A 19,184-nucleotide genomic window follows, 5' to 3' on the forward strand; every position below is an offset into this window, starting at 1 on the left:
ACCTCCCACTTGCCTGTGACATCCTTCCAGAATAATTTTTTTCTGAATAGGAAAGGGCAACAGGATGAGGAAGATGTCACCTTCCTGCAGATGGATTGGAATTCATTCATCTCTTTCTGAAGCCCTGAGGGAGGGAGAATCAAACACACTTGTATTCCTGGGGCTGAGGAGCCAAGCACTGGGAACCACCCTGGCCAAGGGTATAATGGCAGGAGTGATATGTTGACAATGGCAGCTACCTTGCAAAATTTCAGGTATCTGCAAATAATTAACTCAGTTTTTTCAACATGTCTTTATTTGCTTAAATTAACAAAATATAGGTTACATGTTCTTTTCAGGTAAACTGCTTTTTCAGTGAAGCAGAAAGCAATATTCACAACTTGGGCTGCTATATACTTAGAGTTTTAGTTTTTAAATAGCAAGCTAGGGTTCTGTACAAAATCAACATTTGGTGTAATGTTGTCCAAATATGCGAAGGATTTCAAATGTTAGCTCTGTTATATTTTGTTCCAGCAAAGCAGACAAAGATCATAATTCAAAACACCATGTTAATATTTTATTAAATGCCTTCAGGGCTTAATAAATACAGTATGCACATTGAGCTTTCTCATGCAACTACTCATATACAAATATACCAGTTACTCTCGTGGGTTCATGAAAGGTCAGCCTTAGTCTCATGGCCAGTGGGGAGTCAAATTTTTAAAAAGAGAGAGAAAGAGGAATTGAAAGGCAACATGAGGGTTAATCATAGGAAAGAATAAAAAGAATAAAAGAAAAATATGCCACTTGGCTGGTCCATTGATTGGTTCAAAGTGACAGTGGTCAAAAGGCTGGAAAGCATTTGGTAGTGACCTATTTTCCGAGTGTCACAATGTGATATTCTGGTTTTGGAATGCTGGTAATCTTGGAAGGCTTCATCCCTTAGTTCTCTGAGATGGCCCACATGGACTCTTCTTCAAGGCTTGCCTTCTGGTTCATCAGCTCATTAGGCAAGGCTGGCCAACCCTTCCCTTAACTCTGTGCTCATGCATAAGGTGTCCATGTAATTTCTCACCTATACTGGAATACTTTTGAGAATTAAGGTGACACTTGAATAATTATCCTGGGACAATAGGTCTAAACCAGGATCATCCTAGGCAAACCAGGATGTTGGTCACTCAACAGCATACAAAACCAAGGTTTTAGCCTTGGTGCTCAGAAGGTTAATTCTGTATTAACCATTAGGTTAGATCTAATTAAGTGTCTTATGCCCAGAGTCAACAACTGAAAACAGGCACTGGAATACACTCCATAACAAATTCTTTTTATTTCTCCTAGACCTTTTTACTCCCTCCAAATAAAATTTTATTTAGAATGCTAACATATAAATCAGATGGAACTTGAGCTGCTTGGAGTGAGGTGGGTGTGGGAGTTGAGAGTTTCTCCTCTCCCTACCACTCTTCAGAGGCCTAAAGATGACCTCCGCCTCCTCAAAACACAATCTGAAAACCACCATTCTAGACCATACTCTCTCCATCTCAACATTAACTGGTCCCTCAAACATTCCCATGTGGTTTGTTTTGGTTGGAAAGGACTAGAGCCTGTTACTCTAGAATTTCCTGGTTCCCATTCCAGCCAGGCATACTCAGAACCAAATGGCATTCTGCAGGACATGTGGTCAAACACAGCACGTAGTAGGTCCTCAACACATGGCCACAGTGTGAATAAATGTGTAACTGAACCCTAAGAGCTGGAAGCCTCCCAGGCCACTCTGCCAGCCTCCTGGGCAATTTCATCAGAGGCACTGATGAGCTATATTAATAATGAGTGGAAGGGACTTGCCCCTCTGAGGACTTGGAATGGGTTTTTGACCCAGAGTTGTGCTTGTAACCACAAAAACCCACAGTCTTCTCTTCACCATCTCCGTTGCAGGTGCCCTTACCTCAGGACACAGTACTCTTAGCACTTCATGGTGGTGGGGAGTCTGACAGGAGAAGCTTTAGGCAAGGTGGCAGGGGAAATGGGTCAAAGATGGACACAACACACAGGTGAGTGATGACAACCAGGTGGGGCTAATGGAGCAAACCTTGGCCTACAGAAAAGGCCAGCCTCCAACAGGTGGAGATGGACATGTCTTCTAAAGGAATGTATTGGGAAGTCTGGGATAGGATGAAGCACAATAATAACCAGTACCTAGCTCTACAAATAAGAGTCAAAACTACCAAACAAGAGGTTTTTACATAAACAGACACAGTACCAGAGGGTTATTGCTATGGGCAGTCACACGTACATGACACCCGGTCAGTATTGCTTTTCTCAGTGCCAGTGCCTAAGTAAGGCCGACCTGCTGGGCCCATCCCACCCAATAGAGTCATTTCCACTCACTGGCATCATAGTTCAAGAGTCTGGGAAGAGATAATGAGTCACCATAGGCCAGCCATGCATTTTTCAACATAGTAAGTGACCATAAACATCACAGGCATCATCTTCTAGTATAATGTCAAAAGTGTGTGTCTTTATAGAGAGAGTGTGTGTCCACTCATATGGCTCTTACAGACAGGTAAGAAGGCCTAAGTCAGCAGTATGATTGTGAGGTCTCCTGTTCTCAACCTTAAAGAGTCTGAGGCTAGGAACAGAAATACTTATGAAGTCTCTGGGAAGTGTCCTGGAAGCCACAGAAATGGTGAGTTCTATTTTAGTCCCCTCAATCTTCTCAATCTCGGCTGCACATAAGAATTGCCTGGAGCAATCTGGAAAATTCCAGTCCTGGGGCTCCACTCCAGATCAATTAAATCAGAATCTTAATGGGTGAGGCCTTGGTTTGGTGTCTTTTTTTCAAAGGTCACCCCAGATGATTCTAATGTACAGCCAGCACTGAGAACATAGTCCAGAGTCTTCTTTACTTATGATTAGCTGTCAACTATTCTAGTAACCCAAATAAGTCAGAGGTTAGATTTCTGGGAGAATTCTCTGAGGTCACCCCCCAGCTCTAGCTCTGAGGAGAAACCCCCTGGTCACTGGTGACAACTCTTCCTGCATCTGCCCTTTTTTTTTTTTTTTTTTTTTTTTTGAGGCAGAGACTCACTCTGTCACCCAGGCTGTAGTGCGGTGGCATGATCTCAGCTCACTGCAACCTCCACCTCCCGGGTTCAAGCGATTCTCCTGCCTCAACCTCCTGAGTAGTTGGAACTACAGGCATCCGCCATCATGCCTGACTAAATTTTGTATTTTTAGTAGAGATGGGGTTTCACCACGTTGGCCAGGTTGGTCTCAAACTCCTGACCTCAAGTGATCTGCCTGCCTTGGCCTCCCAAAGTGCTGGGATTACAGGCGTGAGCCACTGCGCCCGGCCCCTGCCTCTGTCTTATGCAGCATGAGGCCTCAGAGCAAGACAGCAATGGTCTCCAGGAGGGAGCTCTGCTTGAGAAGTGGGGGTTTGTCTGAGGAACCAGGACCCTGAACATCATCAGAGCATCTGAAAAAAAAATGCTCCAAATGCTCAATCTGATGAAGACAGCCAACATAGAACAAGAGAATCTAAGTATTCTAGGTCACCAGTTTCCCTAGTCAAAATTATTCTTCTCCTGAAATTTTACCTTATATCTGCAGCAACTACTCGAGAGCATTCTCTTCAACATTTCATCCTCCTGTGCCATTTCTGACATTTTTGGTTATAGAATAAAGGCTATTTTTATATATACAACTACTAATATTTTCATCTATCTGGAAAATATTATAACCTTCACGGATTCACCTAGTTATTAATAAGGTGACACCTCAAGCACCATATTTTTGCAATTAGAAATTTACCATGTATTGCATATAAATCAGAGGAAAGTAGAATTTCTAAAAGCACCTCAGCATCAGCTTACGATTAGATATCTAGAAGAATACTCACAGTTTATTATACTGGCGATGCATCAAACGCCACTGAAGAAGACCCTGCACATGTGTGAAGGGTATCAAGGGCCCCGTGAATGACCTGAGAAGGCTTTCCATTACCTACATCCCTGCTCATTTAGTCTAAGCCATTTGAAGAGATTGGTACTATTTGCCAGTCTCCAGAAAATGACAGTTCATGCAGAAAGCTATATTTGAACTGCCTCGTTCTCATTTTCCAAATGTAATTTTAAAACTGTCCACTTAGATACCTAAAAGCACTGCTTGTTTTTCCATTTTCCTCTCCAGTAATTCTTTCAAACTCCCATCTCTGTGCTTGAAGTATAAGTAATCAGAAAAAGAGGGACCCCGCCGGGTACTCTGAAAAGCCCTGAGGCTGAGACACTCATCTCTGCCTGCATAGTCTCTCTCCTGGCCACCCTCTGCCCCAAGGTCGCCCTTGCTGCTCTCCTCCCATTCTTCCTTGGATGCATCCTCCTTCTCCTCCTTGCAGGTTTCCTCCAGCACCTCCGGTGCATGCTCCGGCTTGGTGGACAGATCCTCGGGTGTGCAGAGCTGCTGGCTCTGGGGTGCCAGGCCAGGGCTGTAGGGTTCCACCTCGTAGCAGTTATCCTCCTCTTCCTCCTCGTGGCAGTGGCTGCCCTGGGCACTCTCCCCGTCTGACTGGAACATGGGCACCTTGGCCCGGTGCTTCTGAGAGAGGTCAAAGGGCTCCTCCTGCTCCAGACTCCTCAGGACACCGGCTGTCTGTGCCAGGGCGATTCTCCCCCTTCCCAGACCTACAAGAGCAGAGTAAGAATTCATGCACCTGAGGAAATGCTGGGGCAATGGAACCTTGAGGAAGGGGAGCAGCCCAGGGCCGTTTAATGTATTCTGATTGCGTATTTTACAAATAGATCATTCCCAGTAAGGATGTGGTCATGGGAGGCTTGTCACAGACAGTGTCCAATTGGTTTAATCCCTTTAAGGTGAATTTGGCAACATCCACCGAAAGCTTTAAAAATAAGCTTTGACTTAGCAATTATGCTACTGAGAATTTAAACTGAAAAAATAGGCAGGCAGGTGCACAAAACATGTGTATGGATGCATATCACCATATTTTTCATCACAGTCAAACTGTGAAAAATTTTTGTATTTAATAATAGAGGTTTGGTTAAATAAATAATGATATATCCATATAGTGAACCATGCATAGGTGATGTGGAGACCTACTAATGATCACAAAAAGATATTTGCTATGTATTTTAAGTAAAAACAAAATATATATGTAAGTTTGTGTGTGCGTGTTTATTTATAGTGCAGACCTGATTTTATCTAGCTAGCCATCTCTATCAAAAAAATGTCTTGAAGAAGTATGTCAAAATCTTAAAATTAACAAACATTCTCTTTTCACTTTTAATGTACTATTGTTTTATTTTTTACCATGAGCATACATTTTATCATAAAAAAAGTAAATCAATAATAAAGGCATTTTCATCTTGAACAAAACAAAGATATCCCATTTGGGGCAGCAGACACCACCCCAGGACTGTGGCCCCAATGCCAACAGCCTACTCATAGACAGGGTAGAGGTGGCATGAAGAGGTCCTCTGAGGAGCTCACACAGCCCCTGTGTCTGACCACCAGTGTCCCTGCTGTTGGGCACAGTGATTCAAGGAAGCCTCACTTTGGGCTTCAGTTTGCAGGGCTGTAGGGATGGGCTTTTCAGCATGGCAGTTTCATTTGATCCTATCTTTAAGACCTTGACCTTTGATGAGTCAATAGGCAGGCCTCCAGGGACAGCCTGGACACTGAGGACGAGCAACAGCAAGGGAGGGGTCCTGGGGTGCAGCTAGACCAGGCTTCTGGGAGCGGGGTGCAAAAAAGAAGGGTAGGGGCGATGATGTTCACTTTTTGATGCTGTCAGGCAATGAAACTGTCTGTATCTTTAATCTTGTCAGGGGACAGGAAAGATCTTTTTAATGATTTTTGAGCGATTTCAAAAGCTAGAGTGAAAAATAAAAGCTAATACCCTTTGTAGATGAAAACACTAAGACTGTTGAAAGTCTGTTAAAATTTTTCAAAGCAACCCTCTGATAGTTATTTTTCCAGAACAACAGAGCTGTTAGGTGCCTTTTAGGATTTGAGCAGCAGTGTGGGGTAAGTCATGGCAACCAGTTCGTGCTTTCAGATGGAGTGTGGTCTCCTCATTGACTTGTATGTCTCCCATCCTGATGACAGAGCAAACCTCACTTCTTCTGGAAAAATCCAGGCCTAGCTTGGGGAAGTGGCTCAGGCAACTAGAGATTCAGTGAATAATTCAAGAGAAAAACGTTTGCAGGAAAAACAAAATTGTTTTTGCTTTAACTACATTTTTTTTTCAGGGCTTTTGAACAAATTCCAGCTCTTGTTTTGTGACCACAGCTCCCTGTCATCCAGGAGTTACTAGAAACTCAGTGGGTACTGTGAAAAACCTGAAAGTTACAACCATTTTGTTTCACACTGTGTGTGCATATGTGTATCTATTTATGAATATGCTCACCCACTCGACCATCTCTTTTGTAAGGAGGTGAGTGAAACAGCACACAAACAAATCACCCCATGTTTCTGCCTAGGGTAGTGAGCACTGGCTTGATTCAGAAATTAAGTTGGAATCCCAGTTTTGTCTTCAGACTTGCTGTTTGACCTTGAGCAGTTTATCTAACATCTCTAGGCCTTGGTCTCCTCTTATACAAAATAAGAATAACACAGTCTCTTTCATGGCATTGTAGGGCCAAGCAATAATGTCCCTAAGGGGTCTCACCCTGTGCTTTGATGATACTAGTGACCGAAAAGCTGTTAAGATGATTTTGTAAATTACACATAAAATTGTCTTCTCTCCCCATGCACAGACATCCTAGAGGGCAGATGGTCTCCTTCCCCTAGTATCTGCTGCTGCGTATAGTTCACTGCTTTGGACACAGGGGCATTTATTGCCTGTTTATTGAAGGACTGGTTGATTAGACAGTTAAGGAGCAACCCGGCTGAATTCAGTAGATCTGGAACATAAACTCTTCACTCCCAAGGGCCCTGGGACTGAGAAGGTAAAGGTGGTAAGAACTTTTCATTAGTTCAGTGAGGACTCAGTGGGGGAGGTGTAAACCCCGGCTCTGCATATGGGCCAATCAGCCCTACCTACCAAGCAGGAAAATTGTCCTTGGGTGTGTCTGGTCATGAACAAGTAGGAAACACCTAGCCTGCTACCAACATAGTTCTGCTAACAGTAGGGCTTGCACATCTGTTTTCTAAAAAGGAAAGAAAAATTGCATTCCCATTCACAGCAATGCCATGAAGTGGGTACAATAAAGTCTGCAGAGTCAGAAAGGCCTAGGTTCAAATCTTGACTCTGCCACTTTTCAGCAGAGCAACTTTGGGCAAACTGATCTCTTGAAGCCTTCATTGCCCCACTGTAAAATAGAAATAATAGAAGTTCTTCCAGCCTGGAGTTGCCATGAATATTAGCGACAAGGCACCTGATGTAGTGTCTGGAACAAAGGAACCAATAATGGTACCAACTGGCATCATGATGACAGTCCTATTTACTCTAATTCACTTGTACTTACTACCTTCAGAAATTAGCATCAGATTTTTTTCTAGTAACATTAGAAGGCTACTCCTGCTACTCTGCTGTGGTCTTGACAAGAGTAACCCTCAAGGTAATGCCCCATAAAATGAACTCAGCTCCCATTTGCTGTCCACTGGACTGACTCGCGGGGCTTCCCAGAAGAGTGATTACCTTGGGAATGAAGGCCCCGCTCCATGACTCCGTGCTTGACTTTCATGTGGCGTGTCAGGTTCCCCTTCAGGGTGAATTTGCTTGGGCAATAGAGGCACTTGAAGGGTTTGCTGTCCGAGTGCAGGTGCATGTGGCCCATCAGGTTGTGCATCCGGTTGAACTCCTTCCCACAAAGCTGTCAAAGATGGGAATGAGAACACAGGTTACTCTGCCTGAGTGAAGCCCCATCCAGGCCCCTGGAGCACAGATACCGCTTCTACTTTGTTTGGACCTTGACATTTTAATCTACTTGCAAGGAAAATGTCCATAAGGAAATCAGGAAGGAGCCTCAAAGGTGGAGCAAGTAGGGGTAGATTCATGAGATTTGTTCCTGGAGTTTAGAAACCTTTAAATACAAAGTAAAAATATCAAAGCTTGTAAAACTTCTTTTGAATAAAAGCTTTGGAAAAGGAGAAGAGCTGATCTGAAAAGCAGTGGCTACGAGTGTTCCTCCTTCAATAATAAGAATGTGATTATGTGTTTAATATTTATGCAGCAGTTGCAATATGGAAGGCCTTGTTCTAAGTCTACCATGGAATATCTTATTTAATTCTCACACCAATCATATGAGATGGTTGCTGTTACCATCCCCATTTTACAGATGCACAATCTGAGGACTTACGTCACTTGGCCAAGGCACACAAGTAGTGGGTGCTGAAGCTGGGTTAATGAACTCAGGCCATCAGATGCCAGAGGCCACACGGTCAACCACCAGACCACATTGTGTGTCTCCCAGCACAACTCTTCTGTATCAGGCAGAAGAGAATAAAAGAATACACTGTAGTATTATATATGATGTATCACACAATGCTTTTTAAATTGCTTTATTTTCTAATCACTGGTATGGATTTCAAAGTTAAAAAAATGAGAAATCATCTCAGGAAGGAACGTGTCTTTTCTCTGGGTAGAAATTTGAAGTAGTGAGAGTGTACAAAAAGTAAACATGTTTTACTCTTTCTTTCTCATCATTCTATTTCAATCGAACTGCAAATACATGAAGGACAACTGGTTCTCCAACTGCTTTTGGAAGAAGAGCAGAACTTTCTTCTCACAGGTGATTTTGTATATGCAGAAAGAGGAACCCAGAAGCAGACTGCTTTGGGGGAGCTTTTGTTGTCCCCAAGCCTTACTAGAACAGGAACATTTCAGGCTGTGGTAGGAGGAATGCAAACAGTGATTTTGTGTCTGTGATTGGACAAGAATGCTAAGAGAGAAGAATTCTCCTTCCCTCCCCAACCTCAGAGGCCAGTGGAGCTGGGGCAGCACTACGTAGTGAGAGAGGCCACAGAGACCCTCAGGGTGAGGCATCCTCTGAGCTTACACCAGTTTTCCTTCCTCACTGAGATATATTTTTAGGGCCAATGTTGGGGATTCTGGATTAAATTTTTATTGATGAAGGCAACAATTTCATTAGTTGGCTACGGAAGATGAGTGTTGAGCTCGTCTTGAAAGAGTAGATAGACCTCTCCAATGATGATTTGGGGAGTTTAGCCTAGAAGAATGCTGGGTCCATGTACGGACAATGAATGGCTGGCTCTGTATTCTTGAATGATTCATGTTTGAGAATTGTAAGTACTTTCCCCGCTTTTGCTCTCTCTTACTAGCATGAATGAATTTGGCCTACTGGGTGGGGTTCCAAGCTCAGCATCCAGACAGAGCATCTGCACGCCACATTCATTTGAAAATGGTGACCTAAGAGGAGAAAAGGATGACAGAACTGGTCTAATTCCAACTTTCGCAAGAGAAGCAATATGCAGGATAGATGACTCTTTTATTCTCAATTGAGATAATTTATTAAGATGTATCAATCTGTGGCTCAGTCATGCATATGTGTAAAAGTTCTATTAGAGTTATGCTTATTAGCTTAATTTGCCCACTTCTCCACCATCATGGCTGAAAGCTCTCTTTTTTTTTTTTTTTTTTTTTTCTGAGACAGAGTCTCGCTCTGTTGCCTAGGCTGGAGTGCAGTGGTACCATCTTGGCTCACTGCAGCCTCCACCTCCCAGGTTCAAGAGATTCTCGTGCCTCAGTCTCCCAAGTAGCTGGGACTACAGGTGCCTGGCTAATTTTTCTGTCTTTAGTAGAGATGGGGTTTCTCTGGCCATGTTGGCCAGGCCAGTCCCAAACTCCTGACCTCAAGTGATCCATCTGCCTCAGCCTCCCAAAGTGCTGGGATTACAGGGGTAAGCCACCATGTTAGGCCAAAAAGAAGCTTTGAAGCTAGAGATTCTACATTAAGAATTTCCAGTCATGGGTCATTTTTAGAAAAAGCATACCTTATTTGGATTGTGGGATGGTTCCTGGTTATTTGGAGTGAAGTTGCTGTTACAGTTGCTGAGCATAACCAGTATTTGGTTCATATATATTTTCACTCAGGAGACTGCAACACGCATTGAAGCTTTGTCTGCTTTTTTATTTATTATCTGCCTAGTATTTGTGTGACACATCATAGTTCCTCAGTAAGCATCTGCTGAGTGAGGAAAGGGGTGGGAAACACAGCCACGGAAGAACGGATCAAATGAAAAGCCATGAGTGGTTAAGGACAAGGCATGTAGGGGGAGAGAAGCTGAAGGCCAGAAGATCAATTAGGCTAGTATACCAGTCCAGGCATGAACGGGGTCTCGTGGTCCTACAGGCCAGAAAGAGTCCATTGAAAAGAAGTGACAAGCACCTTCTGCACTTGGCTCACATGATGAGAGAAATTCTTCTTTCAGTTATTATCTGTGGTTGCTGAAGCCTTAGAGGCTGAACTGGTCTGAGAAGGTTTTGTAAAGGGGATGGAATTTTAGCCTAACTATGAAAAATGTGTAAAGTGCACTTTGTTGTACACAAAGATAAAGTCTCTTCATAAGACATTTTCAGACACTTCAATCAAATTCTTGTTGCTGCCACACCTTCTGGGACCTTGGGGTATTACAGACCTTGCAATTCACCTGCCCCAGTGTCCCATCTATTTCCCTTCCCCAACTCCATGCACAGAGGTGTGCACCTAGTAAAACGGTGTCTGGGCTCTAAACAGCATCCCAGGTAGTCTCCAATAAGCTGACTTCCTTTTCTTCGTAGCCAACTCAGTATCAAGCACAGGACTACACATATAGTACACTTCATGAATGCCTAAGTCTTTGATTGGGGAAATAAACAAGTCAGGGAAATGGCATTACTTCATGCAAAATTCTAAAAAGCAGCCATCACCAGCTCTCATCCTTTTTCCACAAAACCTATTCATTTTCAAACCAAACTCCTCAGTGGCAGGATAGAGTCAATTAACCCAGGACCTGAGATACTCGGGCTCCACTCACATCTGGGCGGTAGGTACTTAGCTTCTTCCTCTCAGCCTCTGACTCTCCACCAAGCCTTTTGGTTCTTATCCAGAACACTTGGCCACCTCATCTTTCTCAGAAGATTGTCCTCATGTGAAAACACCCAAGTGTATGGAGGTATTTTATGTCTGTGAAACTCAAGAGAGAAACCTCTCAGACACTGTTAGTAAAGAGAGGCCAGAGAAAGAGGATGGGGCCAGTGAATCACGGCGCTCTTGGGTGGAGTCTGAGATGTAAGCCCTAAGCAGAATTGTCACAGTAGGGGAGGGGAGTTAGACCAGAGGGAGGAGCAATGGATGGGAGGGACCACCAAATCTCTAGCTTCTTCTCCAGAGAAAAGCAGCCATTGAAGTCAAGGCCTCCTTAAATCATGCGATGTGAAGCTAAAAGTGTGCCCAAGCAGGACTTGCTGAATCATCTCTGCCAAGGTCTGTGGAGATGAAAATAGGAGTGGATGTTGGTTCAGGAAGCCACTGAAGTGGGGAGGACTCTGATCTCATTGCACAGGTGCGCTTCTCCACCAGAGTGCCCCCGCTTGACCTCTCGGTCGCTCCAAGGAGCACCGTCAGTGTGTTTCAACGTGAAATCTCAGCTTCTCCATCCACCCACTTTTTGAGGTGGAGATGGACCTCAAAATTTAATAAAAAATGGAAACAAATATTTTAAAGTGCCCTGTAAACATGGGTCGCATGGGTTATTAGGCTTTGAGATGTCAGAGTAGAGAGCAGAGGTGCAGACCCAGAAGGACAGAGAGCTTGCTCCATTTTCTCTTCTGTATAATGTTGATAATAATCATCGTTTCCTCTGAAGGTTGTTGTGAGGATCAAATGAGATAATTCACAAGAAGGGCTTGGCAAATAGTAAGAGCTCAATAAATATTAGCTCTTTTTACTATCATTATTGTGTATATAGTAGATTCTTTTACATTCCAGAAATGGAAAGGTCTTTGAAGATGAGGGGAATATTAAAGGAAGAGCCAAATAAGAAATCTGCTGACTAAATACCCACTAGGCTGCTTGAAGTGTAGTAGAAATGTAAGCGGTTGTGCCTGCCCCAGGTCTGGGAACTGATGGAAAGAGAAGCTCCATCCAAGGTTCAGGGCTGGGAGAGGGCAGAGTTATTTGGCTCCCCCATTCTTAGCCTGCCCTTTGAACAGCTGTGGGATGCCCGTGTGCTCCGGGCCTCCTCATCCCAGCCTCCTGGCACCCTTCTCCTCCCTGGTCCAGGTCCTGGAGGCACCTTGGGCAGTTGCCATGAACCCCAGTGGCCATGCTGACAGCCATGGAGAAGTCGGCCGTGGTCAGAGACAGGGTGATAGCGCGGGCAGCCCCTGGGCTGGGGCCAGAAGCAGCACACTACCTCGCCCCAGCCAGCCTGGTGTGAGCTTCAGAACTGAGATGCACCAGGAAGCCTGTGTTTTCCTATTCAGAAAGAAGAGGTCAGAGAGCTGTGGCCTGCAGCTGAGGAGAATGGCCTCCGTGAAACTGCCCTTCCCGCACATTCTTCTCCCTCTCTCTCTTTTAATAAGAAGGGTGTTCCTTTCCTCAAAGGGAGAGAGAGGGAGGGAGGGAGAGAGAGACTGTAAACTGTCCAAAAGGACCGTGAGAAAACAGGAAGCTTTGAAAAGTACAAGAGAAAGCAAGATGAAATCTATTTGCAGGCGGGCCCCTGGGGACATGTGAGGCATTGTTAAGCAGGCAGTTCATACAGCTATATCCTTCCTTCTGCTGAGGAGGGCTTTGCTGCCAAAGGCTGCTATCTGGTCACTGCCTTAACCCCCTCCATGCCAGCCTGAAAACTCTGACCCCAAGCACTGGGCCCCTCAAAGCCCCGCATCTGGTTTCTTCCTTCTTGGAGCGTCAAAGAAAGTGAGGGGAAAATGGAGCCAGTTTGACGACAGTGGTGGGCCCCTCCGCGGGGAGACCTCATCCCTATTCTGACAGCTCTGCCCTCTGGCCTTCAGTCTTATGCTACAGACAAGGTTTCAGATGACCTGGTGATTCATAACTCAGGCAGCTCCCGGCTTCACCCATCTCAAAAGAGAATTTGTCCCGGAAATTCTGGACGGCTGCTTTTCCTGGACAGGTTTCCCAAAGACGGCAGCTGGTTCTTTGCTGTGATGAAGTTTGGCCACCACAAGGATAGGATCCAAATCAACCCCTGTGTGCTTACCCAGAATCTGGGAAGCATATTTCTGAAAAGTGGCTTAAGTCTACAGGCGCAGGTCTCTGGAAAAACTCCAGCTGGCTCCAAGAAGCACGAGTCCAGAAGTCCAGCCAATAGCAAAAGAGCCCAGAAAGGCAGTAACTTTTTTATAACGAGAAAAAGAAAAGAAACATGGAATGGAAACCTTTCCTCTCCTCTAATTTTCCATCCTATTGTTAATGCCTAATCCCACAGTGAGTGAACATTTCTGCTTGCTAGGGACAGCTGTTTCCACTGAGCACAGGCCTGGAGAAGATCAGTTCACATTGAGACAGGAGGAAGGATGTATGTTAAGAAGGAATTTTAATGGTGAGAATCCCAAAAAATTAGAATCGGTTGCTAAAAGCCTCTTCCTTGCTGTGAGTTTTTGGGTAAAGGAGAGAGTGAAGACTGCCTCTCTGCCCAGCCATGTCAATCACGAGACAGGAAGTGGATGGCTCTTCCCTGTTACGGCAACAAAACACAAGTTCAGTTGCTTGGGCTTGTCCTCCAACACCACGGAGCAGCCAGCCAGCCATGTCTCTCAGATGACTGTGAACAGCATTGCAACGGGCAAATGGCCCTTCATCCCTCTGTCAACTCCCAAATCCCCAACAACCTTCACCCAAGGCCGAATTTCCAAGAATCTAGCACAGCACAGTTGGGAAGCAAGAACCACTGGACAGCATCTTGAGATGGCTCACCCCACAGTGTGACCCGGAGCTAGTTTACAAATGCAAAGAGCCTTGTGACATAATCTGTAAATCCAGACATGCTCTGCAAGTCTGTTGAAATGAAGAAGGGCAATGGTACAAAGACGGCACCCAGCAGGGTGACACTGACAGGAGATGGGGACAGGGAGAGGAAGGCCCTGACTGTATGCTTTGAGGATTGTCTCGGAGACAGAGGGCTGTGAGTCAAGGTGGCTGACACTTGTTCTTGTTTCACAAATGGCTAAGAATGGAGAAGGCCCACCTTCTCCATTGTTTGACAAGAATGCCCTTTCACATCCATTTCTTTTTGTCTGATGACAGATGACACTCTCTAGGGAGCCTCCTGACCTCTAGTGTGGTCTCCTGAGAGGACTTACCAATAGGAAGAAGCAACCTTTGCAAATGGCCAGTCCAATTCCTGCGCCAGGCTCATCTCTCCCATTGTAAAATAGAAGGGGATCATTGTTTCAAAGCTGTCATTCTACGTTATGAACCACTCTCTTATGGGTTCTGATGGTGTGGACCAGACATGGAGCCTAATCTAACCTCAAGAAATGGGTAAAACAGTTTCTGAACTGTAAAGCTGACCATCTGACACCCTTTGGACCATGTAGATGCATCATCATTGGAGTGGAGGAGGAAGGAGCCATCGTTCGTGAAGGGAAGCCCTAAACATCAAGCTGGGATTGCTCATTGCATCAAGGGCCCAGGTTACATAGCACCTTGCAGTCTCTTGTGCACCGACACTAGAGAGAACCCTCCAGATCCTCAGATACTACCTGGTCCAAGAAGTCCTCCAAGCCCCTGAGGGTAGAGAAGCAGAATGCCTCTGTATCCTCAAGCCACACACAGCCTACATTTGTTTTGCCTGCTGACATAACCCTATATTTCAGGAACATTTTCTGCCTGGTTTTACCACTACCACTGGACCAGAATTGACGAGGTGGAGGTAGGAGATGGTTGACTGGACAGATGTGAATTTTCAGGGGATTATAAACTATGCTAATGGCTCCCTTCATATTTTAACAATTTTGCTCCACCACCATCAGTTGATAAGATAAAAAATTCAGTTAATGCTTGAAGCCCAAGAGTAAACTCAACATAAGGAATGAAGAATGGCAAAGAGACCTGCTTGTAACTCCATTGTAGGAGACAGTAAACCCTTTACAAGAAGAAATAGCTCTGTGAAATGTGAAGTGCTCTAGGGGCTCAATGAAGTGGGAAGGAAATGAAAGAAGTCCCCAAAGAGAGAGAGAAGAGGAGGCTATGGAGTCCATCGCTGCATGCAGCCAAGGCCTCACTTCATGGGCATATCACACAGGGTCCCATAGTCAGAAAGCTCCTGAGTTTGGCTTAATGCTCTGCTTTCATCATCTTGAAACTCCCAGTAATGTTTGTACAAGGAGTCTTGCATTTCCATTTTGCATTGAGTCCTGAAAAAATGTGGCCTGTCCTGCACGAAGCTGACTCTCGCTTTAGACGGATGTAAATTGACTTTCAAACCACTGGGAACATGAAGAAAAGGAGGGGAAACAGAAGTTGGTGGCAGGAAAAGGGCTGGAGGGAGAAGCCTCCCTCTCCCACCTCTGGACAATGCCCACACAGGTCTAGGGAAGCTCTGGTGTCTGACCCCTCACCCCTTCCAAGAGTTGCCAACACAGGAAAGAAGTCAGCTTCACAGGGGATTCCTTCAAGTGGGGCCACACTGCAGAGGTATTAAAGCAGGAACAGCCCCTGGAAGCAGGGAACCCCACTTCAGGAGTGTGGATCAGCAGAGTATCATTTGAACCCGATTAGGCACCCACTAGCACAGAGAGAAAACCTCCATTTCAAACAGAAGGGCTCTAATGATATCTGAATGTGGTAATTTCCCTCTTCTTCCCCCTCAGCCTTCTTCATGACCGGATGACACTTGGCCAGTACATCACTCGGATTAAACCCAGTCATGGCCAATGCTCTCTCCTCATTTTAGAAGTAGAGAGAGGAAACACTCTTGTGGGGTGGGGACAGCCTCGGGGAGCCGGAGCATTTCTGAGTAATGCCCATCAGCGCCTTGGGCTTTACCAATCTCCAGCTCACAATTTTCTCAGCTGATGAAATACAAACCCAACCAAATTAGTCTAACAGATATTTTAACTAAGATGCTCCATCCCTGTGCTACATGGCACTTAGCAGTAGGTGAAAGGCACTTGAAGTGACTGTGCTCACAGTTATTCCACAGCCCCAGCAAGCATTTCTGAGGGCCTCTGAGGGGCTAGCTTTGAAGTCCCTCTCATCCTCTCTGGGAGGTCTGCCCTCAAAGTATACATATGGCTCAGCCCAAGTGTCAAGAGGCAAGGAGAGGAGTGGAGGCAGCAGCAGGGGGGAAGCTGTGCTAGAAGCTTCTCTGACTCCTATTTCCTGTTCATTGCCTTGTAAGCAGAACGCTAAACTTGCTTTCTCCTCTCTAAAACAAAGGCTCTCCACATCACCTGCAGCCCTTAACAGCCTCCTTCTTCAAAAGGGCCTTCCACGCTCAGACCTTTCCCCTCGTGCCTGGCTCCACCCCTGGGCACTGATGCCATAGTGAGACAAACAGGGCAGGCTCCTTAGGGACCTCCAGCCTGGCATGACATAAGTGGGATGTGCAGAGGCGCAGAGTGGCAGATGGGACCTGGGGTTGGCCACGGACCTATTCTGAGCCCCCGTAGCCCCACTGATGAAATACAGTAGAAGGCTCCCTGGGGACCCTTTCCTATCAGGCATTTGCGCAACTCTCTGGTTCCTCTCAAGTCCCACTGCCCACCTTGCATTTGAAAGGCTTCACATCAGAGTGGACGATCATGTGTGCCTTGAGGGTCTGCTTCTGCACGAAGCTCTTGTAGCAGAGGTGACACTGGTAGGCGCGGATGTTGGTATGGATCAGCACGTGTCGCTTCATGTTGGCCAGCAGGGTGAACTCCCGCCCACAAATTCCACACTTGTGCTCCTTCACACCCTGCAGGGAGGGAAGATTCAGAAAAGTGGTGATTGACAGGTAGCATGCTTTCATCAGGATCATAGACTTCATTTTCCTCTCTGCTACATCAATCCACAAAGAGCTTGGTGATAGATGTTGAGTTTCAAATGGTGTAGCTTCAGCCTTGTTAAATTGCTATTTTCTGGAAAAGTGTTGATTATATAATCCTTTTTTTCCCCTTCTGAAAACCATAAACTAGCCAGACTGTTAGAGGAAAAGAAAGCTATTGCTTTCGTTGTTCCAGCTGCTGCTGGGGTTAAGTCTCCAGTGATAGTTCTTGAGGATTAACAGGCTTTTGTTAAGAGCACTGTGGGCTGATATGCAATACGAGTCTATAATCCAGCTTTCATGATAATGAAAAAATAAAATCTTCCAAAATGATATTATTATTTACTCTATGGAAACCAGTGTTCTCTTGGGTTCTCATTAATGGACTTGAAAATCCCAGAACATCTTATATCCACACTTCAGTAAATTACAACTTGATAATCACCCTCTCAAGCTGGTCTCCTGGGTTCCCACAGGCCACACTGACCTCCACAATGACATGGTTATGGAGCCTCCCCTAAGCCAGCTCCTTCTTATAAAGAAGTTTGGCAAGAGATAGCTTTCTGCATTAAGGAACAGGACAGGAGGCTTTCTTGTTTCCTTTCTGTGCATGAAGGTGTGTTTGAACCAAGGCCCTTAATTGAGAGCATTTCCAGGGACTCACAGCTTAAGCCGGGCATTCACTAATCCTGACTATCCATTACTTCCCCGCAAAGGCCTCTGCAAGAGGTCTTGACCCAGAATGACTTTTGGGAAGAAAAATTAGAGAACCAGGGCACTAAACTGAAGGTTACCATAGGATTGGAACAAGTTGCTTAGTTAACAACTGTACCTGATGAAATCCATATTGCCTGATAGTCATAGTGGCGGAAGGAGGGAAGGAGGGATTCTAAGCTCATCTCTGACTCTCTCTGTCTATGTTTCCATTTCTTTACTTTGAGTCAAGGTAAAAAAGAATCACTCTGCAGTTCTGGCGGGCCCATGGTACTAAAGGGTGGATTCAGGTCTCTGCCTGGCTATTCCCTGACTGTAAAACCTTAGATGAGTCCTGTGGCTTTTTTTAATGAAGGCTTCTCATCTCAAGATGAAGTGGTGGGTCATGAGAACCCTGGGGTTCTTTCTAACTCAAGCACTGTCTAGTCCAGATGATGTTACATGAGTATGCATTTATATTAATAAGGAGACCTAGAAATCAACCTCCTTTAGAAATTAAACTTTGATTCTGCCTAAGGAGATGAATTTTTAAAATGTAGTGCATATTTAAACACTGAGTTTAAAATTATAAAATTTATGAAAAACATTTTCTTAATGGATTTTAAATTTTATTTTAGCATCTTTCTTCTCTCAAGATTTTTTCTGGGCTTGGCTCTGATCCATTTGTCCTGAAACCAAGGAGAATTTTCTTATCACTGTTTTCAGAATTCTTTAAAGAGAATTCTGTGTCCAAAGTAAGATTCACCTGTGGGCTGGCCTAGAATGCAAATGAGCAGGAGCCTGGACACAACTTTGAAGCAACAAAGGAAGCTGTTATTTCTCTGATAAGATCAGTGGAATCACAGAGTCGGAGCCTGTCAGGTGGTCAGCGGTGTGAACAGAGAAGCAAGTGGAAAAGAGGAAGTGCTCACCATAGAGTGGCCAAGGCACAGATGCCTGTGCCAGAGATTCCTGAGTGACCTGCCATGCCTCAGTGTCTTCAACTGCAGATGGGGAGTAGCTCTTAGAGTTGTTGAGAAGTAAATGAGGATTGGATAAAGAGTGAAACACCTGTCATATAGCAAGTGTTCAACAAATACTACCTCTCACTGTTTGCTTACACCTCTCATTAAAATATATTTTGTTTTCTAATTCAAATGAAACTTATTTCAGACACCAGGCTGTTTCTCCCATTTTGACTTCATTTTCTACCATCTTACAGGATCTTTATATACTCTAAAATGCACTTTTGATTCCTTTCCCACATATAAAGGAGCCCCTGAAGTTAGCGAATGGTCCCCCTTGCGACTGAATCCCAGTCTGGGTCCTTTGTTGATGGTTCCTGCACTTGGCAGGTGATTCCCCTTTGGATGGTATCTACAGGTGCCTTTTGTAGGGCAGGACCTGTTTGTGCAGAGCCCACAAGGCAGCCACACATTTCATCTCAGCTGCAGAGCCAGAAAATACTCTGTGTGTTGTCCTAACCTAACAAGTGAAACCTATTATAGCACAGAGAAACATTATCTTGACTGGGCAAAGTCCTCTGCTGACCTTTC

General features: G+C 44.9%; 1 protein-coding gene across 1 annotated transcript in view; it reads right to left on the minus strand.

Moving 5' to 3' along the window:
• Window positions 1–277: 277 nt before the first annotated feature.
• The window catches only part of ZNF366 (zinc finger protein 366), a 67,252-nt gene continuing 48,345 nt past the window's right edge, over window positions 278–19,184 (minus strand). Inside the window, exons 3-5 of the mRNA XM_025389441.1 lie at window positions 16,675–16,866; window positions 7,634–7,808; window positions 278–4,658 (exon numbers count right to left, since the gene is read on the minus strand). Of these exons, the coding sequence (XP_025245226.1) occupies window positions 4,123–4,658; window positions 7,634–7,808; window positions 16,675–16,866 (903 nt within the window). The 3' untranslated portion in view covers window positions 278–4,122. The remainder of the gene's footprint in view (window positions 4,659–7,633; window positions 7,809–16,674; window positions 16,867–19,184) is intronic.

The sequence above is a fragment of the Theropithecus gelada genome, chromosome 6, assembly GCF_003255815.1.
Source record: "Theropithecus gelada isolate Dixy chromosome 6, Tgel_1.0, whole genome shotgun sequence".
In the NCBI taxonomy this organism is placed as follows: Eukaryota; Metazoa; Chordata; class Mammalia; order Primates; family Cercopithecidae; genus Theropithecus; species Theropithecus gelada.